Here is a 25,616-nt window from a genome sequence, read left to right as displayed (position 1 = left end):
ATGGTAGTATAACGACAAACGCTCTAGTAGCAGAGACGTGTCTATAGACTGTACTATCCGCTAGCTCTAACGTTACTACTAAGAAATTACTGCTTTAGCTGGGCTGCTCTGCGAATGCTTTACCTGCGGCCTTTAAATAGATATGTATATATGTGGATATTTACTGGCCTAAGTATTGTAAATTAGTGGAAGAGTAAAGGCGCTCTGGAAAACTAAAAAAAATGTTAGAATATATGTTATTAGGTTTTGGCGGCTTAGACTCTACTATCGCCCTATAGAATAAGCGGCTATAAAAGTATTTAGCAGGGTATAGATACTGGGATGTAAAAACACAATTAGAGGATATATTCCTGAGGGTAGACTTAGAAATATGTATTGGTGTATTCGTATCGTGCGCTTTTGATTTTAGGGAATTGATAGGAGATGAAGTAGAAGGTTTAGTGGGAGTGATGGATTCTTTGAACCGGAACAACTGGAGCTCTCTACACGTTGTAACGAGGAACGGAAGCTATATAAGCTTAGTAAAATTGCTAATAATAGACTAGCCTCGTTTAGAAATTATGTAAGAAGTGGTTGTTGTAGCTGTACAGAACTACCGTAATGGTAAGGACGTTATGTCGCTTCTTCTCGACAAGCGCGGAGATAAGGTCTAGATTACGTAAGAAGTGGTTGTCGCAGCTGTACGGAACTATGGTAATGGTAAGGATATTATGGCACTGCTTCTTGATAAGCGCGGAGACGAGGTCTAGATTATATAAGAGATAGTAGTTTCTATCGCGCAGAGGTTTGATGCGAAAATTATAATACTGCTTCTTAATAAGCACGGAGACGAGGTCTAGATCACGTAAGAAGTGGTCGTCGCAGCTGCACGGAACTACCGCAACGGTAAGGACATTATGGCACTACTTCTCGAAAAGCGTAGAGACGAGGTCTAGATTACGCAAGAAGTGGTCGTCGCAGCTGCACAGAACGACGATAGTAGTAAGGAAGTTATAGTACTGCTTCTTAACAAGCGTAGAGACGAGGTCTAGATTACGCAAGAGATAGTAGTTTCTATCGCGCAGAGGTTTAATGCGAAAATTATGACACTGCTTCTTAATAAGCACGGAGATGAGGTCCAGATCACGCAAGAAGTGGTCGTCGCAGCTACACAGAACGACGACAGTAGCAAGGAAGTTATAGCACTACTTCTTAACAAGCGTGGAGACGAGGTCCAGATCACGTAAGAAGTAGTCGTCGCAGCTACATAGAACTACGGCAATAGCAAGAAAGTTATATCGCTTCTTCTCGATAAGCGTAGAGATGAGGTCTAGATCACGCAAGAAGTGGTCGTCGCAGCTGTACAGAACGACGACAGTAGTAAGAAAGTTATAGCACTGCTTCTTAATAAGCGCGGAGACGAGGTCTAGATCACGTAAGAGATAGTAGTTTCTATCGCGCAGAGGTTAGATACTAAAGTTATAACACTGCTCCTTAATAAGCGTAGAAACGAGGTCTAGATCACGTAAGAAGTGGTCGTCGCAGCTGCATAGAACTACTGTAATAGTAAGGACATTATAGCACTGCTTCTTGATAAGCGCGGAGACGAGGTCTAGATTACGCAAGAAGTGGTTATTACAGCTGCAGGGAACGAAGACGGTGGGAGAGTTATTAAATACCTGCATTAAATAGCAGCTATCGACATAATGGATGCTATGATTCAGTCGGCAGCGGCCAGCGGTTAAAAAGACACTCTTTGTCTTTTTAATTACTAGGCTAAGACTAGTATCGTGAAAAAAAACTTAGTTTAATATTGTAGGTCTTTGCGCTACTATGAAGAAAGGAGACAGAGAGGCTATCCTTAAATTTATTTAATAAGGTGTTTCTCTAGATAAACAAGACACTAGAAGAGTAACTCCGCTATAGTATGCAGCCGCTCGCGGTTACATAGGCACCGTCCGTGCTCTTCTAGAGATAAACGCTGTGAATATAAATATAACAAGTGTTAGCAAACGTATGCCGCTCTTTTAGCTAGCCGCTTATAGTTATATAGAAGTGGTTAAATTACTTCTTGATTATAGAGCGTAATAGAGCTATGAGGACAAGGATAGCTAGTCTCTGCTTACTATTGTAGGTATTTATAGATAAACTAAGATAGTAGAGATTCTTAAAACTAAGAATATCCGAAACTTTTCTATAAGGGCATAAGAGTAAATATGTTAGGGTAGAATAGAGACTAATACGCGAGAGTGATTTATATATATATAACGTACTTTAGTATATAAAAAGGTCCTACGTATATGCGTACGTGTAATATGTAACTATATTAAAAGGAGAGTAAGCATAGCTCAGCGTTAATGATGCTAATATATACAGGGAGGACGGCTAAGCCGCACTAGCTAAAGGGTTATACTAAAGGCGATATTTTCTAGATACGCAGCTCTACTAGTCTTTATCTCTTATAAACTTCTTACGGCCGTTACAACGTCTCTACGGCCTTAACGATTATAGTAGTTATATAAGAGGCTATTAGTTGTTTAACTACGTAATAGCTATGCTACTAAAACGCGTAGTACCTTTATACCGTCGTATGCGCTCGCAATAGCGGCGTTCTATAAGTAATACTAGGCTCACCCGCTACGTAGAGCGCGAGCTTTAGTCTCTAGACCTACTACGCTTTATTCTAACTTATATCCTCTTATAACATTATATCCTCCTTTAGTAGACTAAGACTAAAGCTTATTAGTATTACGACTTTAAGAGGAGCGACTATAGAAGTAATTACGCGCAGCGACTATTAGCAGTTTAGAGAATCTAATATAAAATACCTTACCGTAATTCTTCTAACCGTGCTATAGTTACGTGACTGCTTCTTAGTGAGTAAGCGCTTAGTAGTGAGTAGAATAGCTAATTAGTTAGTAGTGCTTAGTATTAAGTAATACAGTGCTTAGCAATGAGTAAGCTACACTCCTTAGTATATAGTAATAGGAATTGAACCTTTATAGCTTGATATATTCTACTTAAGTTATAAGTATAAGTATAATATAAGCGTTACTTATAGAGACACTATTCATATCACTCTATTACTTTATCCGTGAAAACTAACCCTTAAGAGCCTTAAAACTAGAAGTCTTATATTACTTCTACTTAAGATTCTACTCTTAACATATAATAGAAGCTATATAACTATACTTATAATAGTGCAGGCAAGACTAGTTAGGCTAGTATTAGTAGTAGCGTTACTTAGAGGCATATAAGAGTGCGTAGGACGTTAAACGAGCCTTAATTCGAATAGACACCTATAGGCCTTATACAAAAAGATATTAAAAATCTATTAAGCTACTATGAGGAACGGGTGGGATTTTATATTAGTAGGTCCGACCTTGCCTAGTTCGTGCCTATGTTCGGATCCCTTTCGGATATTAGTTCGGTAAGTATTCGAACCGTTATAACCACCACGATAGACACCTACCCTCCCTACTACGCCGCCTAGAAGATAAAGGACCTCACTCTAATGCTAGAAATAGATCAGCACGTGATCAGATAGATGCTTTAAGAACTAAACGCCATATTTTAGCCTAATCCGACCTAGCATAAACTAATATACTATCACGTAAGCCCGCCAAAGTTATAAGCTAACAGAATAGAATCACATACAGAACTCGGATAAATCCGGAATATAACTTATTCAAAGACGAGATATTAAATAAATGTAAAGATATCTTCTTCTATAATAGTTTTATTATTTAACCGCTCTAGTATATAGAAACCTTAAATATATCGTGCTATAACAGGGGTGTGAAGCCAATAAACCCTTAACTAGTCGATATAGAATGGGCGACGACAGGACTAAACACGGTATAATATTAGCAACCGCCCTCCTAAGTTTGTAGAGCATAGCCTTAAGAATAAGTGTATCATTATCTCAGTGCAATATTAGCGATAGCGTGAGTTCTAAGATACTAAAATCGCAGGTTCTTTGCGGCACGGGGGGATTTGCGTGACACAGGGGGGATGTTATAACTTCTTCCAAAATAGGTTTTGATTGGTAGTTAAGAAAACAAGAAACGATGTTGCTAAGGCAGATTTCACACAATGACTCATGTCCATATTGCATCAAATAACAATCCAATTACACTTCACTATTACTTCTTTAAAAAAAAATCGACCCGTACAGCCAGCGCCGTCTAAGGACTCAAGGGAAGAAGGGAAACAAGCAAGAAAAGGCTACGTACTACACTCCCCTCTTCTTTCATCATCCAAAGTTCCATCCACATATAGCGTGGGTATCAATATATACAACATCCGAATCTCATATGCCAACGCGTAAAGAAACAAAGAAAAGAAAGATGTCGAAACCCCTTGACACAGTTATATGCGCAACGCCCATCCAAACGATTCATGCTAACAAACAAACAAACAAACGAAAAAAAAATCAATGAGCGTTATATACTCCCTCCTTACTACATCAACATGCACCCAAAAAAAACCCCCCATAAAAAAAACCGCGTGTTTACAGATTCTCCAACATATCACTCATCTTCAACCAATCACTAAACTCACTTGCATCCGCCTTCTCTCCCTTATCCACACCAATCCTACTCTCCCTCTTCAACTTCTCATTCACAAGCTGCAAGTCGAGAATCGAGTCTTTCCCCGTGGACTTGCGCTGGCCTAGTCCACTATCCGCACGAGGCGACAAAAGCCGCGTTTGAATTGCCGACGAAGAAACCGGGACAGCCGGACGCTCTGGCTGCGATGGCGATGACGAGCGTTGGTGCGTGTTAGCAGCAGCAGCAGCAGCAGCAGCAGCAGCGGAAGCGGAAGCAGACAAGCTACCAAAGTCCTTTGTGAAAAAATCTGGACTCCTGAGTATGTTGGGTGTACTGGGGGATTGGGGGATTGTGCTCATGCCGGCGACGGAGTTGCGTTGTTTGAAGGGGGCGCTGATGCGCAGGCTCAGGAGGGTTGTGTGTTTTTGTTTTGGTGCAGATGCGGCGCTGGAGTCGGACTCAGAGGAGAAGATGGCGGATTTGTGGCGGGTGAAGAAAAGGGAGGACTTGCGGAATATGGAGGTTGATCGGGGTTTGTGCAGGGGAGGAGAGGGGATGGGGTCGGTGGTTACGATGGGTTGAGGTTTTTCTTGGGGGGGCATGGCGTGGAGTTGGATTTGAGGTTGGGGTTTGACGGCGGCGGCAGCGGCGGTGGGGGGTTCTTTGGTGAGCTTTGAGGGTTTTTCTTGGTCTTCCTGCTGTTGTTTTTGGAGGCGCTGCTTGAGTTGCTGTTCTGAGATCTGCTTCGCTTTGGCTTCGGCTTCGCGGACTGCTTTTTCTTCCTCTTGTCTTGCATCGGGTTTAGTCTTCTCTGTCTTCACTTCAGACGGCTTCACTACAGCTGGTTTCACTGTCACCTCTGTGACTATCATTCCCCTCTTTTCAGCACCCTTGAGCATATCTTGAATCTTGCCCTTCTCTTTCTCGTCAAGACCTTCTGGCACACAAGCCATAGGCGTAAGACCCTTCGCATTCTTATTGCCCAGCTTCGCACCAGCGCGTAGCAGAGACGCAATAACTTTGTCACTGCCACCCACTGCCGCCGCATGCAAGAGCGTATTCTTTTCCGAGTCAAGGACATCCAACTTGGCACCTCGAGTAAGCAGCGTAGTCACAATCTCCAGATCCCCAGCTTCAGCAGCAAAGAACAAAGGCGTTCGTCCAGTATCATCAATACACTCCACATTGCCCTGCTCCAGTAACAACTCCTCTACAACATCAGCACGGCGCGCCTTGACCGCACAATGCAGTGGGAAGCGGCCCTTGTAGAAACCCGAAGCAAGGCCCGGTTTCGCATCTCGAGCGAGAAGCAATCTCACGACCTCGATATCGATACCCGGACACTCCTCCAGGACAAAAGTAAGAGGATGGATCGTCAAACGGGGAGGCTCCGTGAATCCCTGTTGAGGACAAGGCCAGGACGTGCGCTTTGCATGCCTGTTGCTGCTCGCATTGGGATCAGCGCCAGCATCCAGCACCATGCTGAGAACCTGGAGAAGATACTCTGGCGCCAACGGGGGCTGCAGCGAGATATGCCTCAGAATAGCCCACAGCAGGGATTTTCCAAGCGGCGACTTGGGCAGGTTGTTGACGTCTAGACCCATGGAAATCATAATCTCGAGATCGCGGGTTGGCAGCACCGTCATGAACGACGATACCTCATCCTCCGCGCTCTTGGGATGCTGCCGCAGGACGACCGTACGACGGACCCATTCCTGCTGCGCAAACGATTTGTAAATTTTCTTGTTGACTTCTTCCGACGACTGCAGCATGTGCTTGTTTGGCGTCCAGTCTTCAAACTCAAAAGTGGCGCCGTTCCTGAGCAGTGCGTCGACGAATATCGGCTTGCCCATGGTCGCGGCGTAATATAGCGCATCGCGTTTCTTGTGGTCTTCGTGGTCGGCAAAGTTCCAGCTCGCTTTTGCGCCCGCCTTCTGCGCCAACAGTGCTTCGATGACGGGGAGACCCTCCTCCGGAAGCGTCTTGACGGCGAGTATGAGCGGCGTAGCGCCAGATTGATCGCGTATGCTTCTGCTCACGCCGCGTTCACAGAAGGCTACAGTAGTAGTGGCAATATGTTCCCAGGTTGCTGGGGCCTTGGGGCAGTTGGCGACAACATGATGCAGCGCACTGAAGCCGTTCTTGTCCCATGCGTTGACACTCGGTGTCGCAACGAATATCGGTGCAATGGACCACTGATGGTTCTTGACGGCAAGAAGGAGCGGAGTGTTCTTTTTGTTATCAATAGCTGTAGGATCCGCACGCGCTCTCAACAGCAAGCGCACAGTCTTGTCCAGACCGTTCGCAGCTGCGAGATGCAAAGGCGTTTGTCCCTGTGCATTCGTCTTGCGGAAGTTGGACACCTTGATGAGAGAATCCAGCACGGGCTCATTATCTTTCTTGCACTGTGTTGCAGCGAACAACAATGGCGTCAGTCCTTTGGCGTTGAATTGTTGGGGGTTCGCCTTGTTCTTTAGCAGCATGTCAATGCACATCTTGCTGTGCGTCGCAACATGAAGCGCAGTGTTGCCCTCGCTGTCCTGTGCATTGACCTCAACACCTGCATCGATGAGCATCTGTGCAATCTTCATGTGACTGAAGGACGGCGACACGGCGCGATGAAGTAGCGTCTTTCCATCGGGGTAGGTAACCTTGGCATCGGCGCCCTCTTCGATCAAAGCCTCAGTGATGGCTTGGATGGTGTCCTTCTCTTTTGTCAATGGACATTCGAACGCAGCCTGAAGCACGCTCAGTCCCTTCTCGTCACGGACCGAAAGATCGGGGTTGCGCTTGAGGATTGCCTTGACGACTGGTGCTCCTGCACACGACAAAGCCACAAAAATCGGTTGTAGTCCTCGGACAGTCTTGCGGTCTGGATCGGAGCCCTTTTCCAAGAACATCTCCACCAACAGCACGTCGTTTCTCTTGATGGCTTCCACAAGCACGTTTGACTCGGGGTCGCAGGCTGCAGCGAAGATGTCGGCAATGAGGTCGTTGCCGATAGAGAAGCGACCCTGTGTCTTTTGCACATGCTTCAGTAGCATTTCCTTCTCTTTTGCCAGTTCGTTGCGTTTGGTGTTTGCTGCGTTGATAATGGCGACGGCTCCGTTGATATTGTTGGCCTTCAAAGCTGCTTCAGCCGGGGTCTGGGCATTGACGTTCAGTGTGTTGTAGCTGGCGCCGTGCTGTAGTAAACTCATGACTACTGCCAGTGATCCCGACTTTGCTGCTGCATAATGAAGAGGTGTTTCGCCCGTCGTTTGCGTCTTGAGTTCCAGGTTGGGTCCATGTGATAGTAGCAGGTCCATAAGATCGACGCGGCCATTCTTGACCGCAATGTGCAGTGCAGTCTCCCCTCCCTCTCTGGTGGTAGCATTGATGTCCGCACCAGCGCCGAGGAGAATCTTTGCAATCTCAACATATCCGTTCGCAACAGCAATGCACAGTGGTGGTTGTCCAATGTTAGTGACGTCGTCCGGCGACGCGCCAGCTCGAAGAAAGTGCGAGAGGGCAGCCTCACGCTGATGATAGACCGAGTAAAAAATGGGCGTCCACTCCTTGGATGGTCTGAAATCTCCCAGCTTCTCCGGTGCCTCTCCAGACTTTCCAAATCTACATCTCAAAACCTCGACTGATGTTTGCAACGCCGAGCCCTTGCGTCTCAGCGTAGACGGGCTCCTGCTGCTCTTCTCAATGTCCATGTCGATTTGACGCAACATTGAAGGTTCCGAGTCACTCGACTCGCCCGAGTAGACACCGGTACTGCGTGAATTAGTCGACATGTTTTCGAGTAGACATAGGGGGTCTAAGGAGTGGACCAGTGGGAGGAGGAGGAGCTGGTAGGGATTGGAAGGGGAATGGGCATACAATAAGTCTAGGAAGCGGAAGAAGCGGGGTGGCAGAAGCAGAGAAAGGGAACCTTGCATCAGCCGCAGCAAAAATCACCCTCAGTTGACGGGAGATTGACATGTACATACGTTTCACCGGCGTCTCCTCTCGGCCGCCCGATCGGGACAGCAGACTGAGTGGCGCTACACACGAATCAAGAGCATTCTCGTGCCCCGACCAGGCTGCCCACCAGTAAGCGGTGCGACCGACTTACCAATCCCAACTCACTTTTTGTGCTTCAAGCTAATCGCGCTCTAGTCGCTGGCCGAAAGCGGCGTCGCTGCCAGCGCTGTTCGATAGCGCACGACTCGCGCCCGTCGCGAATGGGACGTCGACAACTCCCGCCACAAAGTACCCCCTGCGTCACTTTTTCGCCAATCCGCCCCAGAAGCAACCTCATTACGCGCTTGTATACAAACATGGCTGGCGAGTGAGCCCCGCATGCAAAAATAAAAAAGAAGACGTGGTGTACACTGTATGGCGGCACAGCGGGCGCTCCTTGCATCTCGCACTGCAGCATTTATGAGGTTCATCAACATATTTCACCTTCGTCATCCTCCAGACCATCTCCTGGCTCTTCCCGAAACGCCATGTCCACATCCACCTGCGAACCCGCATCCTAATAAGAAAGAAACAAGCAAAGAGCAGGGAAAACAAACACCAGAAACGCGGGTGCGAGTGTGCCACCCCCACTCCCCCATCCTTCAACGATCATCAGGCCCGAACACTTCATGTGCATCCCCCCATACTTTCCTGATCTTTTTCAAAGACATTACCAGAATTCCATTTTTCAGAAAAGCCCATGCTGTGATTCGGGAAACACGACGTGCCGATCTCCCGAAACCTTGAAAGCTAAACTACGCATGCAAAGGGCGATCAATGATCATTGCCACTGTGACCCACGTGTTTTGTTATGGTACAATCTGTAATTATGTGATCTGGAACTTTTTAGTCAGGGGGGGGGTTGCGGGGGGCTGGACGAGACAAGACAAGACAAGACAAACAGACAAGAGAAAACAGAGAAGGGTCACGAAAGTCAGCCAAACATCTTAGTCAGGGGGGGGGCAGATACCTTGGACGCCCGTAGTACGGGGCGGCGTGCCAAGCTTGATGGCGCCACGAGCTACCCAAAGCCAATATTTCCACAAAACAATCATCATTGCGTCTTTCGTTGGGGGCAGGAAAGGGTGGGGGGAGATCCCCTCTTTCTTCCTAGATGAGACGTGCATGGAAAAAAAGCAAGTGTCTTTTTGGCGGACGGCAGATCTTGATCGTGTAAAAGAAAGGACGGATGGAAAGTTGGTAAAGGAGCAGAAGAGGTTCGAGCGCTATTCTTCGTTTTTTGGAGTGAATGCGGCATTGTTCTTCTCTTTCTTTTTTTTCTTTCTAACATTCTTCTTTTGAGATCAGGGCGATAGTCGGTGGGGGAGGGGGAGGGTGCGAAAATCGCGGGGGGAGAAGAGCTCGTTGCTTGGTCTTTGCTGCGTATGTGCAATCGTTCGGCCTGACCTTCTTCCGTGGTAATTATTCCCAAGGGTTCATGTGGTTCAACGATGAAGCTCAATATAGGTACTTATACATGGAACGTTCCCGCGCAACTACCGCAGTCCTCCACATATGTCTGTGGTCAATAGATATCAACAAGTTCTGTAGAACTTGTCGTTCACTGAACGGCGCGCCGGTATGGCGGCAGCGTGTTTTTCCCTCTCCCGGGTGGAGGGGGCGAATGGACAGATCGGCCAAGATATAGTGGTCTGGATAAATATAGAACTCAAATCAGCCTCACCAAAAAGGATTGCAGCAAGAAAAAATAGGACTGATCGCGATAGAGCGGCGAGAAACGACTGTACTTTTTTTGTTTCATGGATTGGGGCAGTCCTGAAGGCACGTGCCGCATCTACTAACGATATTGAGCAAAAAACGAGTGTAATAGTAACGCGATAAACTTCGCCTACCAAGAAACCAGGCCGCCTATTTCAATTTGTATTCGCCCTCCTCTCCGTCTCTCCAACTCCTCTTATTCGATAACAATTTAGCCCTCCACAACACCATGTATCATGCACGCGATAGCGCGTAGTTTAGTAGGTCATTTACTAGAATGGCTGCACACCCAGTTTTCTTTCTAGCAAGTGCACTAGGAATGCGTAATCTCTTAGAATTTCACCCCCAGCTTCCAGCCGACCTGCAAAGCTCGACTCCACACGAAGCAAAGCGAAGCCACAACGTAACAGACCGCAGTCCAGATCACTACACCCCAGTAGTGTCCGCCAGTAGTTTGGATGATTGCTCCCGCAATGGGTATGCCCGTAAGGGTGCTGAAGCTCACGACAGTATAGCAGGTAGCGTAATACCGTCCGTAGACATTTGTATCGCAGAGCTGGCCCACGCATACTGGTGTCAGGGAGATGTTGGAGCCAGAGGCGAACCCGAATAAGACAGCGTAGACGATTGATAGACCTTTGATGGCCGCAGCTGCAGATTCAGTAGTTGGCGCGAGAAGCGATGCTGGGAGCCAGAATACCAACGATGTGGCAGAACAAACTGCCAATGCAGCAATCATGCTGTTGAACCGACCCAACTTGTCGGCCAGCAGGCCAGGAAGCCAGCGACCGACGCAGCTTCCTGCGTTGAAAATGGCGACCAGCTGGTACGCAAAGGACGGGCTGAACGCACCAGTACTCACTGCAAAAGTTGTGAGGTAAGTGATTGGAATAAAGAGTGCCCATTCCATCATGAAGATGCCTACTGTGAGAAGAAAGTAGCTCTTGTGACTGAAGATTCTAAAATCGGGCCACACCGACTGTCCAGGCTTAGGCGGCAGTCGAGAGCGGATGAGGATGCAGGCACCGATACAGCAGAAGAGCATGATGAAGCCAACGATGCGAGTAGCCCATGGGAACCCCACTGTAGGTAACAGCTTCTCCAGGGCCAGTGGGAAGATGACACCACCCAGCGACCCTCCAGCTGCAGCGATACCTGTAGCATTACCTCGCTTCTGGTGAAAGAAATGACTGATTGCTGCAAAAGCAGGAGTAAAGATCAGCGACGTGCCAAGGCCCCCAAGGACGCCAAAGACGAGGAAGAACTGCCAGTACAGGGTGCATATGCCAAGGAGAAAGTTTGACAGACACAGCAAGATGCTACCAGCCAGCACTAGGAGCCGCGGACCATGGGCGTCAAAGATGGGGCCGATTTGAAGTCCACAGAAGAAGGACAGAAACACGTATATGCTAAAGATCCACGAGATGGTCGACTCGCTGTAGTCTTGCAGGTAGTGCTCGGCAATGTAGGCATGGTAGATGCCGACCGTGTTCATCATACCCAATGAGGCAATGAGGCCTAGAAAGGATCCGAGAACAACAGACCAGGCGCCTAGACCGCCTTCTGGGTAGGTCACCTCAGTGTGAGTAGTCGAGGTGATGGATCGAGATTCCTCATCATGAGGCTGGCGAGACTTTTCATATCCAGTTGCAGTGCTGTTTGGGTGACTCTCCTTGGATCTGGCTGATGCCAGGGCATTGGCGGTTTGAGTTGGGGCACTTGGGCATGGCGATAGCGTGTCCAAAGGCGGAATAGTGAACTCTGCTTGGGGATAGGTATTGACTCGAGCGAGCGGGTTGATTGATCCTGGCGTGCTGCCTTTGGGTTCGCTGCTCATACGCGGTGCTGAGGTGATATCGGAACAGGGATGGATGGCGTGTGATGAGAATGTGCGCAATGCACGTGCGCTTGAATAGGGTTTGAAAGAGCTCCTGCACAGTCCCCGAGGTGCGTCCACTTCTACCCGTAAGTACCTCCCAGTCGGTAACACGGGCCGTTGATTAAGTCGCAATTATGGTTCTCCGGCCTTTTTGTGTAGAACAAAGGAGAAGGCCCAGAGGTATAAGTAGGACAGGGAACGGTGGAGGGGATGACGGCTATGACCAAACGACCCACTTGGCGGCTTCGTCTATTTCTCTAGATGCGGTATCGCCCGCTACCGATGAAGGGTTTTCCGACATGCTCTTACCAACCGGGCCATGATTCGCCGTAGATGCCGAAGACCAAGACTCGACTGGATATTGGCGGTGAGTTGGACTGACTTGACATATTCCGGAAATAATTTTTTTCGGAGTGAGATGCGGAGTTCAGAGCATCGGTATCGGAGTACTCGCCGTGGATCGGTCTGTTGGCTTGCCATTGGGCTGATAATCTCGCCGTTGTTCTCTACCAGACATATTCTAGTCTTGCCAGCAATGGCTCCAATCTATCAGTAACCTTTAGAATGAATAGACAATTTGGTGTGTCGGTCAGTGCACTGTACAGTTTGTCAGGTACCTTATCAATCCCATTTCTAGGCATTAGATCCCGACCATAATCTCTTTCTGCACTTCGAAAAGCATTCCAATACAAGTACAAGTATGTGGATCTTAATTAACCTTGCGAAAGTGTAAATAATCCTTGTATATGCATGTGGAATAATGAATGCGCCGTAGACATGACTCCTTAACTACTCCCGATAGAACCACGCTCCGTAACTCGCCCCTCTGCATATTTTTTGTCAGGTTCTATGCAGTCATGTCACATGCCACGTACGGAATGTTGACGTAATAGAGTTGTTGGGAGCATGAGTAGTTATGTTTGCCTTACGAGATAATGCTGTCAGTACCTTAAAATTCGATTGCAATCAGATGCGAACTAGATCTATAACGTATCATGCCTACCTCACAGCAACAAAGTAGTGAATATTCTCTATCCCGTATCCTCTATGTAAACTAAAATACATCTCTAGCTCCAGCGCAGCTATTCTGTGAAATTACAATCTAAATAACGTGATCAAGAATCATAGATGTTCTGTATATTGACTCATACGGGCTCTATCTGAGGTCGGTGGATGCATTGATTTATCTTCTCAGAGAAAAGGGCACAGTATTGAAATTAAAAAAAATCCGGAAGTTTTTTTATACTGAGTTCATTCTTCATCAATCAGGTATATCTTTTTGGAGTCTTCCAGGCCGGGAGGTGAAGAGAGACCCGAAAAACAAGAGATTTGGAGATAGAAGATTATATACTCAGCCCAATTTGGATATATTTACTTGGCCCTGCATATCGTCAACCGTGAGTGAGGTAGGTAATACTTCGAAATGGATTCGTGTATAGAGTAGTACTGTGATTGTAAAATTCAAAGAAGACAAGAATGATATGAGAGAAATTGGTTCGTATATCGATATATTAAACTATCAACCTTGAAATAACGCCTAAGAGAGAAAAACAGGAGGACACAGCTTCCTTCTCATACATCCATCCTTCGATTCCCTCTCTTCTAGCAATACCCTCAAGTCCCCGCCTTTTCAACAGTCCACTCCGTAACCCCCCCAATCGACCACTCCACATCTTCCATCCACCCTCCAACCCTCCAAGGTCCTAACTCCCTCGGAAAATATGTCTTCCCTTCCCCTTCCTCACCTGCCTCCCCCTCAGGCTCATGAACCTGCACCCAACACCCCCTCGCCCGTGGACTGTTCGCGCTAATCTCAAACTCCCTCCACTTATCCGTCCCGGCCAGAACTGCAAGCGCCTTGTCCGGATCTATATCGTACGGATCCACCTTCTCCCCCTCAAGTACCTTCTTCAGCGCCTCCTTGTGCCCCGGCGGCTCAGGAATAGGTGGTTGAACAACCGCCAAGCTGAAAGGAATATATTTCGTATTAACAGGTAGAGCTGGGACCCACTTCCAAGGTGTAAGGGTGCAGGCGAAGAAGGGCGGGGTGGAGTCGCCGTCAATGGAGGAAGGGGGGAAGACTTTTACGGTTAAGGAGGAAGGAGGGGAGGCACCGGCGGGGGTTGGGGGGGAGGAGAAGGAGAAGCGGGCGAGGTGTTTGGGTATGTTCCAGTTTAGGCGGCCGTTGTAGGTGGTTGTGCGTTGGGAGACGTAGATGCGAGATATGCGGAGGGCTTTTGCGGGGAGGGAGGAGGGTGTTGGGGGGAGAGGCGTGGTGAAGTTGCCGGGGACGAAGATGATTTCGTCGTATGGGCCTTTGCGGCGGGTGGTTAGAATGAGTTGGGTGTATGTATATATCTTTGCAGATACAATTGCCTACGAATACGAGTATGATATGGGATTTGGGGATGAAAGGAGGAATCAAACATACCAACAGGCGTCTCACTGTACCTCACCACAATCACCGCGCCCAACCCACCCTTGAACGCACCATTCTCTTTTTCATCCGCCCACGAAGCTTCAAACTCATCATACGTCCCCTTTGGCAACTCGCTCAGCTTTAGGAAAAGGGAATACGACTCAGCCTTTAGCTTCTCCCATGGCGCTTCAGACCTAGGCACGGGATGCCGTTCCGCGTCCCCACCAAACGTACCGTATGTAGCCATTTGCGCTGGAAGATGTGACAAAAAGCGGGGATGCGGATAGGGTCAGGTGTACTACTACAATCCCCAGAAATACACCTCATATATATCTTTGGAGCACGAAAAACACGAGGTTGGTGAGGCCAAGTTGCCAAAAGGTTTATCAGCGCAAGAGCCAAGGAAACAACTTTTGTGGCATTAGTACTAGGCCGGGTCAGACCCGAGGTCGATTACTTTATCTCATCCCTTGCGTTTTCCTATCTCGCTCTTCTCCAGGTGGCGTAGTGAAACGGCTGACGATGCATTGCATAAGCACGTGGCGCATTCGATTTGCGAAATGTGAATGATTTCCGTTGGCAATTACCAGTGTGTACCAAAAGGATATCTCGTTTGGGTGTGCGGTGGCTGGCTGGGGCGGGGGCGGGGAACAGGGATGGAAGGATGGATGCAAGCGGAGCGGGGTGAAGCGTGTGCAGCTTGTAGGTAGTGCTGCATGGCTGGGTGAGGTAGCGGTGATTGGGTAGAGAGAGGATGGATGCAGGAAATATATCTAGATGATACTGAGATGATGAGGTAGGGAAGGTAGATTAGGGTGAGGACTGCGAGTATGCAAGGATGCCCAAGCAAGAAAGAAAGCAAGGAAACAGGACCATGCGACCGGACAATTAAGACTCGCGATCAAGATTTTAAGAATGAGGTACGGAAATGACGGTTGAAAACACGACTTGGCGAGGTGATGGAGGGGTGAAGGGGATAGATGGGGAAGCCTGGATCTTGTGTGGAGGGAAGGAAAGAAAGGAAGGGGAAGCCCACCACATTCAAACACCTACACCTGCTCTTCCATCTCTCTTGCTACTACAAACCCTATGCGCACAAAAGATGAGATTCCTGTCCCTACAAACGTCATCCTCTGTCGCAAAGGAATAAAGAAAACGTCCTCTGATTTTCTTCGTTCCCGCACGTAGCGCTGCAGGCGCACGTGGCTTGGTTAGGATCCATGCATAGTGGGATAATTGCGTGCATGACATTATGTGTGTGACTTTGTGTAGCCAGGGGTTCAGAGAGACGGGGGAGAGGAGGAAAAAAACTGGATGGGTAGTATCGGGTTGGTTTTCGAGAGTGTTTCTGTGTTTGCGTTTCACACTTTGTTGTAGGTTTACGTTAATGCATGTAAGAATTTGGAAAGAAAAAGTAGGAGGAGAGCCTGTGTTTCAAGGACGAGTTGGACTAGTATGTTTTCATCCAACAAGAGAGGTATCCATGATTGTTTTACCCATCTTACATGTGGACCCTTCTACTCACGTCCCTTTTTCCCTTGCAAATACTTGGTGAAACCCTCATGTACATATTCCGTGTACCCTGATCCGCAGCCTCGGTACCTTTTACCCTTCCCTAACCCGCAAAATAATCACATTCGCCACCAAATCTCTCATTTCAAATCTCCCCCATCTACTAGATTCTAGCCGTCTATTCCCAGTGCTTAACCCTTCTCCAGCCGTTCCCTAAACACTTGACTCGTCGGCCATAGTCTCGGCCAAATACGGCCAAGAAAACCACACCCAAACACAAGAGCCGCCAAAACGCTCACACGTGACAGCCGTCATACCCAAACAGGCAGTTGGGGCGCACAAAATGCATGTCATGCAGGCCGTCCAGCCCGCCGGCGGCTATTGCGACGGGCAGTCTAGTAACAGTAGCGTGGGGAGGTAACATGAAGTCGTGTCTTGGCAGGCCAAACATGAGGCGAGTCATAGACACACGTGCGGTATTGCATACATGTGCGTGCGTGCGTATGTGCGTGCGTGGACGTGCCGCTTGAAGGACCCTGAGCGCGGGCAAGGCGCATGTGCGCTATGGGCACGAATACATTTGTGGGTTTTGATTGCTCCGAGTTGGGCATACTGTTAGTCAATAAGAACGCACGTGTGTTTCGTGTGTCGTCGACGAGCTGAGCAGCTGTGCTAGCTCTCGTTTTGTTGTTGATGCTTTTCGATTGCCGACTCTTGGCCTAACGGCCGTAACGCCACCCTGGGCGAAAAGGACTCGTGGTCCCTCAAGTGAACATGGAGCAACCTTGTAGCTTGCAACAGCAACGTGTTGATACGTGGGATGACCTTTTTCCATTCCATTGCTTACTTGGTCTGTTGTCTGTGTGTTGAATCGGCGGTCAGAAGGCGATGACGGTGAGTGACGAGACGGGAGGTGAGTAAGACGAATTGGATCGAGGTAGAGAGTATGTAGAGCGTAGTATTAGAGAGATCCCTCTTGAAATCCCCATTGTTGACCGACTGATTGACTGGCTGACAAGAAAATCCATCAAGTCTATAACTATATCATACTGAAAGAAACAAATAAAAACACAGCGCATAAGCGTAGACCTGTTTTGATAACTTTTTGTGACTGCGATTTCAACGCCCGTTGTTACAAAGACCCAAAGTCTAGAAAAAAGTAGTCAGAGACAAACAGAAAAGACAATGATGACCCAGGGGATATATTCCGCATAAAACAAATAGAAGGACATGGCCACTCATTCAACTCTGGTAATGAGCATCAAATCGTGATAGCAAGCGTGACGTGCTGGTAAAGGAAGATGCACCTCTCGAGAGATGTATGCACATGAATCAAAACATGTGGCGGGCTGGCTGGCTTTTTTTTTGTATCCAAACACCAGGGCTGGCTGGCTTGGGTAGGAGATGAGAAATGAAAAGATTCTCCCAGTCCGAGAAACGCCAGGAGATGCATATGACGAAGAGGTGAAACCAGTCGTGACCTTTTCGTCTTGGATGATAGAAAATGGGTATTAAGAGAAGTAGAGGTAAAGTTCAAGGCATGTGTAGTTTAGAACATGGAAGGATCTATGCCACCCATTCCAGCACCCGCAACATTGGCATTCTGCAGATTCTGAAGGTTTCCGGTAAGGCCGAGCTTCTGCATGGCCAACTCGGGGTTGCAGTGAGGTGCATGGGAGCGGTGATATTTGAGACCGTTGAGGTTCTTGTACCGCTTGCCACATACTTCACAGCGATATGGCTTTTCTTTCTCCATGCCAACTGTGCCGGGGTATGGGATCGACGTCAGGGGATCGACAATGGAAAATGTGCCATCGTCATTCTCCTTGAGCTGCTGGTTCTGGTGGCCGTGTTGCTTGTGGTACTTGAGACCGTTTTGGTTCTTGTATGCCTTTTCGCACCCAATAACTGGGCATCGGAATGGCTTGACCTCTTCGGGAAATGGGAATTGGGGAATGCTGGCACCGTTAAGAAGCTGCTGTTCCCGTAACCGCCTGGCCATTTCGCTCTGATCGTTTCCGCTGAGCTGGTAGTTCTTGAGGGCTGCTTGCAGCTGTGCTTGGTTGAGACCACCGCCCTGCTTGCTGAACAGACGCTTGCCTGGCTGGTCAATTGTGCCATTGTTGTCAAAAGCGGCCATGCCAAAGTTGCCGTTGCCATTTCCGTTGAAGTTCATGCCCATGGGCATCCCCATGTCCATTCCCATCATTGGGTTGAAGCCGCCAAAATCCATGTCAAGCTCGGCTGGAGTGCCGGGGTGTGAGGATTCTGGCGAGGTCAAGTTGTGGTTTGTCATGGGCATAGTGCCCATTGTTGGCGTGTTGACCGAAGACACGGTGGGGTTGTTCTGGAGGTTGAATTGCTGCGAGGCCGAGGGCGTGTTTGGCGTTGATGTTCGCATGCCTTGGTGGTTTTGCATGTTGTTGGCCATGTTGACGTTGACGTTGAGATTTGACTGCTGGTTCTGGTTCTGGTTGAATTGATTTTGTACTGGGAATTGCTGCATCGGCTGCTGCTGTTGTTGCTGCTGCTGCTCGTCAATGGAGCCCAGTGTGTCAAAGTTGATGTCGTCCATATCCATGTCGTCTAGCGAATCCATGTCCTGTACAGTGGACAGGTTGGAGCGGCTGACGGAGCCTATCCGTGGGCGGTGCGCGCCAACTGAGCCCGATCTTTGTTGGAAGCCATTTTGGGTGTTGAAGGGTGCATCGCCCTGAGTCTGGCTGGGCGCGATTGAGTTTGTTGGCGCGCCTGATGCAGAGGTGAAGCCATTTGTGGGGGGCTGTTGGGGGCGGGCTGCAGGCGCGTTTGCGTGCGTCTCCTCAAAGTGCTGCAGCAGATCGTGCAGCGACGCGAGGGTGAGGCCGCAGCAAGTAAAATCCTTCATAAAGGCGGCTTCCATCTTGGGCAAATATGACGACGAGTGGAACGAAGGCGAGTTGTTGGCAAAAGGTGCGGGTGAAGTGCCCATCATGATGCTGCGTAAAACGTGTTAGTTGGGTTTTGTTGTGGCGGCCCGAAAAGCGGGTGGGGGTAACTTACTCATCGCGAATCCACGAGCCGACCGAGTGGCCGCCCCAGCTCATGCCGCCAGCGAAGCTGCCCATGTTTGTGCTCTCGCGACGCCCGCGGTCCTTCATGGTGATGGGCCTGGCGCCGCTGTTTCCGTAAAAGGAAGAGCCGAGCATGCTGATGGAGGGGTGGCGCTCGCTGATGCTGGGACGGGCATTGTGATTGAAGTCGAAGTTGTTAGGGTTTAGCAGACCCGGGGTGGTGGCGAGGTCTGGCTGGGCCTCTGCCTGCTTGAGGGCAGAGGTGAGATTGGAGGTTTGGTTTGGGGGAGAGTTTGAGCCATAGCGCGGGGGCGTCTGGATGTCAATGGGCGAGGCAGTGGCCATGTCTGCGAAGCCGGCGTGAACTTGGGGCTCTTGTGGGAAGAGCGAGAAGCTGCAATCGCCCGCGTCTTCGAACAAGACGTCCTCGTCTGGTTGGCGGCTAGCGGCAAGCTCGTGGGGCTTGCGGTGCCAGAGGTTGGCGAGGGTGGCGGGGGAGTCCTTGTTGACACGGCCAAAGTGCGGCGACGAAGGGTGGTCAACAGGCGTGGTGATGGGAGTGCTCGCTGCGGTGGATTCGCGCGGCGAGTGGGTGAGGGGAGGCGGGTGCTCGTATGAATCCAGCTTCACGGTTAGGCGAAGTCAATGGGATATAAGCAGCGGCGGGGTGCGCGCGGAGTTGTGGCGGGGACTGTGCGAGGCGTTTAGGCGCGGTCCCGGATGACTGTGCGGCGGTGGTGTGGTGTGGCGTGGTGCAGGCGAGGATTGGTGCGTGCTGCAACAATGGGTGTTGGTGGATAGTAAGGCACAGTTGTTGTAGTGGTAGTAGTAGTAGTAGTAGTAGTAGTAGTAGTAGTAGTAGTAGTAGTAGTAGTAGTGAGCAATACAAGGCAGCAGCAAGAGATATGTGTGCCTTTAGCAATTCAGGTCCTGTGGCAATGGTTGTGTTTTGGGGGGGGGCTTAAAAAAAAGTACCGATGGCCGTGGGTGAAGCCGGGGCCTGGGGGGGCTATATGTTGGCGTGGAAGCGGTGACGAGGTTAACGAGGGTAGAAAGGACAAGCGGCCGACTGCTGGGCGGGCTTCGAGGATCCCTGGCGATGGGTGGGTGGGTGCGGCCAATTGCGGGCTGGCGCTACTGTAACCTGTATGCGTCGCCGGCAGCAAAGGTGCAACTCTGACGAAGAGCCATGGCGGGTTGCATGACGAAATGAGCAGCCACACAGGCGACTGCAACAGAACGGCCGAAGCTCACTGGCGCCCTGCGTGTGCGAGCGACAGGCACCCGGCATTGAGGGTGAATGTCATCGAGGGCCGTCCGTGGCGGGGCGGCGCTGCCGGCCGAGGCAGAGGCGCGTTTGGAGAGCGACGAGGCAAGACGGAGAGCATGGCATGCACGGCCACACGGTTGGTCGCCTCTACAACTAATAGCTAGTCGGATGTACGATGCACATGGACATGGACATGGACATGGACTAGAGCCGGAGCGCCTGTTCGTTGCTGTCGTCGGTTGCCATTGACCTTGCCTGCTGCCAGGCCATCCTTGTTGCGTGCATTTGTCGCCGTCTTCTAGAAGGGCGTACTACTGGACGCATGGCAGTTGGTAGTAGCTGGTAGCTGGTAGCTGACATGCTCACTGAGCCTGCGCCCGGGTCCGAGCCCGTTTGCAGTGGCGCAGGTGTGATCCGAGGAAATTCCGCCCGCGTGCTGCTGATGCACATGGTGTTGCTGGGCTTGGGTGTGCTCGCTCGCAGTGGCGGTGATCACCTGACCAGGGGGAGGGGGGGCGCTCCCTTCCATGCTCCCAACACGGGCCTGCGAACCGCCGCTGACGCTGATGCTGGCTGCATACAGACTACTGGTAATACTACATGCTACACGGACACACCTGCCAGCTGCTACCGTGGGTGTGTGCGGGTGGTGCTGGTGCCGGTGCTGGTGCTGGTGCTGGTGCTGGTGCTGGTGCTGGTTACTGGGCGGGCATGGTGGTGGGCAGGAGAGGGGTCGCGCCACACGACGACGAGATGGCCTAGCCGCAACAAGTCCTACTACTCTACTCGCGTACTCGTATCTTCTAGATTTCTGTTGAAGCACTCGTCCAAAGCATAGCACGCACTGCAACGCCCTCGACGCTGCCGTCGCAAACGTTTCAAGCCAGTCGAGCGGGCAGGTCGGCGCGTTGCATCTGCCCTAGCCGGCCTCGTTTCGGCTGTTTGCCTGTGTTTGTGCTGCTCTTACACAAGCAGCAGACTAAATGGCCGCCGCCAGCCTGCCTAGCCCTGGCGCTACATTGATCCGAGGCCCTGTCTACTTACTTACTCCAACTCACCCTAGCCAGCCATGGCCGTAGTGGTAGCCAGCCTCCAGCACCCGCACAATGGCCACGCTCCAGAGGGCCAGCTGGGAGCCTATAGTCTGTATACACTACATTGACACAAGTGTACTTACCATGTACCCAAGTATCCAAGTACGTACCTATATGCAATCACCCAGCCACAGTCCTCCCGAGAATCCAGCCTGCAGCCTAGCCACAGGCACACTCACAGTCACGCTTCCCCCGCGCCCTCGTATACAGACACAGTAGTCAATGCAGTGCCAGGCCTACCAAGTCCAATACCCCATGGTCCACGGCCGCTCGCTCTTCAGTGTCTGGGGCACATGGTGTCGCCTGCTTACGTGCAGCTGCTGAGGAGATCGGCATCAGCCTGAGCCCACGACCCGCAATGTCGTGCTCCTTCTCCAGCGCCTGCCCCGTTTCTCATCCATTGCCTTAAAGCATGCCCCCCACGCCCGCTGCTGGCCAAATTACGATTGCCTTGCCTCGACTCCTGGTCCGAAACATGGCCTCCCGTCCAGCTGACTGCGAATCTCTACTGCTACCGTCGACTTGCTTCCTTTGACACCACCGGAGCCCGATCACCCGAGCGCCTGCCTCGCGCCTTCCTTGAGCACACCAGGCCCATCCCTGCCCGCCTGCCTTGATTGGACCCTGCAGCTGCTCCCACGTCCGGCCTTTGCATACACGTACACACACACGCGTTGCACTCTGCCAACAGACGTGTACTCACTCACTCATTCTCTCTCTCATTCTCTCTCTCATTCTCTCTCTCATTCTCTCTCTCTCTCTCTCTCATCTCACTGCATCCACCCATCCCTCCGCCTATCTATCCATTCACACGCCGCGTATCTCTCCATCTCTCATGTATGCTCCTTAGTGTACACATATACATGTCATCAAGATGACCACATACCACGCACATATATACTATACGTACATACTAATACATACATACTACATTCATTCACTCGAGCAATAGCATGCACCCCATCCCCCATTCACACACTCTCTCCCCTCCCCTCTCCCCTCAATCGCCGCTCTCGGTCGAGGCGCATTTCGTTGGGGCGCGGGCCTCCCGCAGTCGCCTATCACCACCTCCGCCAAGTGGCTGCTGCTCACCCAAAGCCCGACCGGCGCTTTTTCCGTCCAGACTGACTGGCCGACATCACTCTCTACTTCCCAGTCACAGTCGCCGCTCATCTGTCGTTCATGCAGTCTGCATCGTAAACGGCATTTGGCAAACTTTAGTCCTACAGCCAGTAACAGCCCCGTAGCTGCCGCTGTGCCGTCCATTTTCAATCTTACCTGAATCGCCCTCCACTCTGCAACGTCAACACTTCTCTTGCAGTAGGTCTGGCGAGCCGCCCCTCCCTCCCTCCTTCGTTTCCAACAAGACCCCAAATCCCTTTGGGAATGCATTGCCAACCCCGGCTAACCCTATTCACCGCTAACTGTATAACCGGATGGATGCATCATGCACTGTACATCGACATCTACTATACACACCATGTCCCCATCCAATACTAGCGTACCGCCAAGTGTCTCCCCGCTAGACCGTTTTAACCTTAGGCATTGCGCGCCGTGCATCAGCCCTGTTGACGTACTGTGCTGTGTACGCTCCATTATACTCGTATCTCCCTTGTCGCCCACGCCGTTTCGCTGTCCCATGGAAATGGTAGTCTGGGGTTCCCAAGCACTCCTGCTCCTCGACCTCCTACCAACAAACTCAAAGCGCGCAGGGTATACAGGTAAGCATACATATTACACACTACCCAGCAACGACAGCTCACCGTCACAACAAGCGCTGATGGCGCTTGCATGCGCCCCTCCCCTTCCCACGTGTTTTGAGTATGTAGTCCATTTCATGTGATATTCAACAAGCCAAACACTTGCTTCATCACCTCACCACTGGCTCCTCCCACCAGCATCCCCGACCCCTTCCTTCCCTTCACCCTTAACGTCATCTCGCATCGGTGTACGGCTGCAGCCACGCGAAAATCATCAGTCAAGGTACTCCGTTACCACGACCGTCTAGAGCCAATGTATGGCCTCATCACCCGCATCTGATACTTCACTTTGCTCTGTGCTCTGCCCCACCAGTGTACATGGACATATGCCTTGTTCACGTTGAATCCTGAGTCCCGCTACCTCGAGACGGTTCACACAAAGTCACCTGGCGCCGCGCTTTGCCCACCCGATACACGCTGTACACGAATCCCCACTCTTGGGCACTATATAGCATGCACTAAGCATTTCATGCTTCTACACTAGACCGCGTTGTCTGGTCGGTCCGATCACCTATCCACAGTCACGTGTCTATGGCGCTAGCATTGCACCCGATATGGGGAAACTCCAAAGACCAGGCATGTACCCATTGATGCGCAGCCAGGGTCGCCAGCGGTACAACCAAAGACGGCTTCCCGATTCTGTCTTCAAGGATTTGTACCTTGACAGCTGAAGCAGCATGATGTAAACCCCGGTCTGTTGCAAGACGTCTTCGGCCCTTTATCCATGGACTGCACAAACACCCCATCGGGCCCTCTGACGTCACTTCCGATGCTGCGGCTCGCTTTCCTATACCACGACTCGAAGGATAAGGGCAGACAATAGGTTGACAACGGGGGCAACTATCGCATTGTCAACCAGGTTCCCCTTCCTGATCGACAATCTGCCATACGTCAAATCGCTACCAAAGCGTCCCGGAAGTGATAGGCATCACGGCGATGCAAATCCGCGCGTTCCTCCTATCACGATAGCTCGTCGTATTACTTCACGGGCACCGTTGACATTACGACATGTCCTCGCCGTAAATGGCATGGGTGCGGTACTCCTTACCCGTCACTGTCGCGGAGCCGCAACATATGACGACAAATACCGAACCAAATTGCTCAAACAGGCAACATGACGAGTTCTAGGCTCGGCGATCGCTGCAGTCCATCAATAGAACGTGTCAGCCCCCAAGTTTATCCAATGGATTGGTCTGCATACCTGACTTGGTATGTATCGTCGATTTGCTCAACCACAACACTTTTCTTAATCCACTACACCACCCTCATCATCAAAACATTGCACCCACCCCCAGTGTCAAGATTTGTGTTGTTTCATGACTCTCTTCAAAACACGTCATTTGACCGCGCCATTATCGCTCCAAGTAGGTCACATCCCAATGACGTTTAACCAGTAAAAGCGACAACAGGCAGTCGTGCCCTGGTTTAGTTGATACAAGATATCGAACGTTATCGCCCGGGGAGGAGTATCTATCAAAGCGCGGAGTATCTATCTCTGTCCGTATCGTGGGACCCTCAGCACATGTGGCCTTATAACCCTAGCTTATAGTATCCCGCAATCGTGGAAAACGCCTAACCATCACAAACAACAGTATTGTTCAACCATATCTCTCCACGACTCGTCGCTCCGCAACACTTGCCATGTAAACCGTTTTGTAGTGGCATCCGGGTGCAGTAACCGATGTGGCTGCCATTTCACCACGCTCCGGTCGCCAACATGCAAGTGTAACGTAACATCAATGTGTCAGAGAATGAAATCGACAGTACTTTGTACCCGGCCTAGTCCGAGCGCAACACCACGTCGGTTTCACATGATTACCCCCATGTGCCATGGATATTCGCATTGAACGAATGGAATGGAAAAAAGGAGAAACCTGATATAAATGTCGGAAAGGGGGTATGCAAGATATGCCGGGTTTGTACCCCAGTTTGCTAGTCACCTCTCATTGTCACGACGGAACAAACCACTTTTCATATACTCCCAGAGAGATAGACATATTCTCTTGACCACCCCCACTAACTCCTCACTCTCATCTTTCCACTAGACTCCATCAAAATAATGATCGATATCCGTCATACTACCAACCACTTCATTCCACAACCTCCCCCTCATCTGCCTCATCATCTCGCGCATGCTCATCTCATCTTGATTAATAAGCCCCACGTCAACCACAGTCTCACCCAGCACCCGCAGTCGCATCTGCGCACTCTCATCTCATGGCTCCCCAATTACTTCTGCTCTCGTGACCTTTTGCTGTAAAATCACTCCAACGCCCCACTTTCACCATATACCTGACACTCGCGCTTTCGACGACGACGCCAAAAAGTCCTCGCCACGCACTTACCTACGTGCCTGCTTGGGCAAAGAGAACTGGCCGAACGGCACTA

At 50.3% G+C, this 25,616-nt stretch overlaps 6 protein-coding genes across 6 annotated transcripts; 3 read left to right on the top strand and 3 right to left on the bottom strand.

Annotated features, from left to right (window-relative positions):
* Positions 1-1,082: 1,082 nt before the first annotated feature.
* On the top strand, positions 1,083-2,368 carry COCSADRAFT_164696 (uncharacterized protein; the record flags this gene model as incomplete). Its single annotated transcript, XM_007706608.1, has 2 exons — positions 1,083-1,222; positions 2,356-2,368. 2 exons carry the CDS (start codon positions 1,083-1,085, stop codon positions 2,366-2,368), a joined length of 153 nt encoding a protein of 50 aa, XP_007704798.1.
* Positions 2,369-4,492: 2,124 nt separating this feature from the next.
* COCSADRAFT_152501 (uncharacterized protein) lies at positions 4,493-8,434 on the bottom strand (the record flags this gene model as incomplete). The annotated part of the gene is made up of 3 exons (XM_007706607.1): positions 5,399-8,434; positions 4,819-5,248; positions 4,493-4,728 (listed from the first exon to the last, which is right to left on the bottom strand). The coding sequence occupies exons 1-3, from the start codon at positions 8,312-8,314 to the stop codon at positions 4,493-4,495; spliced, it is 3,582 nt and encodes a 1,193-aa protein (XP_007704797.1). The 5' UTR covers positions 8,315-8,434.
* Positions 8,435-9,399: 965 nt separating this feature from the next.
* COCSADRAFT_254894 (uncharacterized protein) lies at positions 9,400-9,902 on the top strand. Its single transcript, XM_007706606.1, has one exon. It carries the CDS (start codon positions 9,531-9,533, stop codon positions 9,822-9,824), a length of 294 nt encoding a protein of 97 aa, XP_007704796.1. The 5' UTR covers positions 9,400-9,530; the 3' UTR covers positions 9,825-9,902.
* A 331-nt stretch (positions 9,903-10,233) lies between these two features.
* COCSADRAFT_40994 (uncharacterized protein) lies at positions 10,234-12,353 on the bottom strand. Its single transcript, XM_007706345.1, has one exon. The coding sequence runs from the start codon at positions 12,076-12,078 to the stop codon at positions 10,573-10,575; it is 1,506 nt and encodes a 501-aa protein (XP_007704535.1). The 5' UTR covers positions 12,079-12,353; the 3' UTR covers positions 10,234-10,572.
* Positions 12,354-12,430: 77 nt separating this feature from the next.
* On the top strand, positions 12,431-12,688 carry COCSADRAFT_254866 (uncharacterized protein). Its single transcript, XM_007706605.1, has one exon. It carries the CDS (start codon positions 12,440-12,442, stop codon positions 12,674-12,676), a length of 237 nt encoding a protein of 78 aa, XP_007704795.1. The 5' UTR covers positions 12,431-12,439; the 3' UTR covers positions 12,677-12,688.
* A 917-nt stretch (positions 12,689-13,605) lies between these two features.
* COCSADRAFT_185038 (uncharacterized protein) lies at positions 13,606-20,824 on the bottom strand (the record flags this gene model as incomplete). The annotated part of the gene is made up of 5 exons (XM_007706604.1): positions 13,606-14,435; positions 14,552-14,791; positions 17,627-19,029; positions 19,094-19,728; positions 20,687-20,824. The coding sequence occupies 5 exons, from the start codon at positions 20,822-20,824 to the stop codon at positions 13,735-13,737; spliced, it is 3,117 nt and encodes a 1,038-aa protein (XP_007704794.1). The 3' UTR covers positions 13,606-13,734.
* Positions 20,825-25,616: the final 4,792 nt, after the last annotated feature.

The sequence above is a fragment of the Bipolaris sorokiniana genome (assembly GCF_000338995.1).
Source record: "Bipolaris sorokiniana ND90Pr unplaced genomic scaffold COCSAscaffold_16, whole genome shotgun sequence".
Lineage (NCBI taxonomy): Eukaryota > Fungi > Ascomycota > Dothideomycetes > Pleosporales > Pleosporaceae > Bipolaris > Bipolaris sorokiniana.
This window is presented reverse-complemented; position numbering and strand designations above follow the sequence as displayed.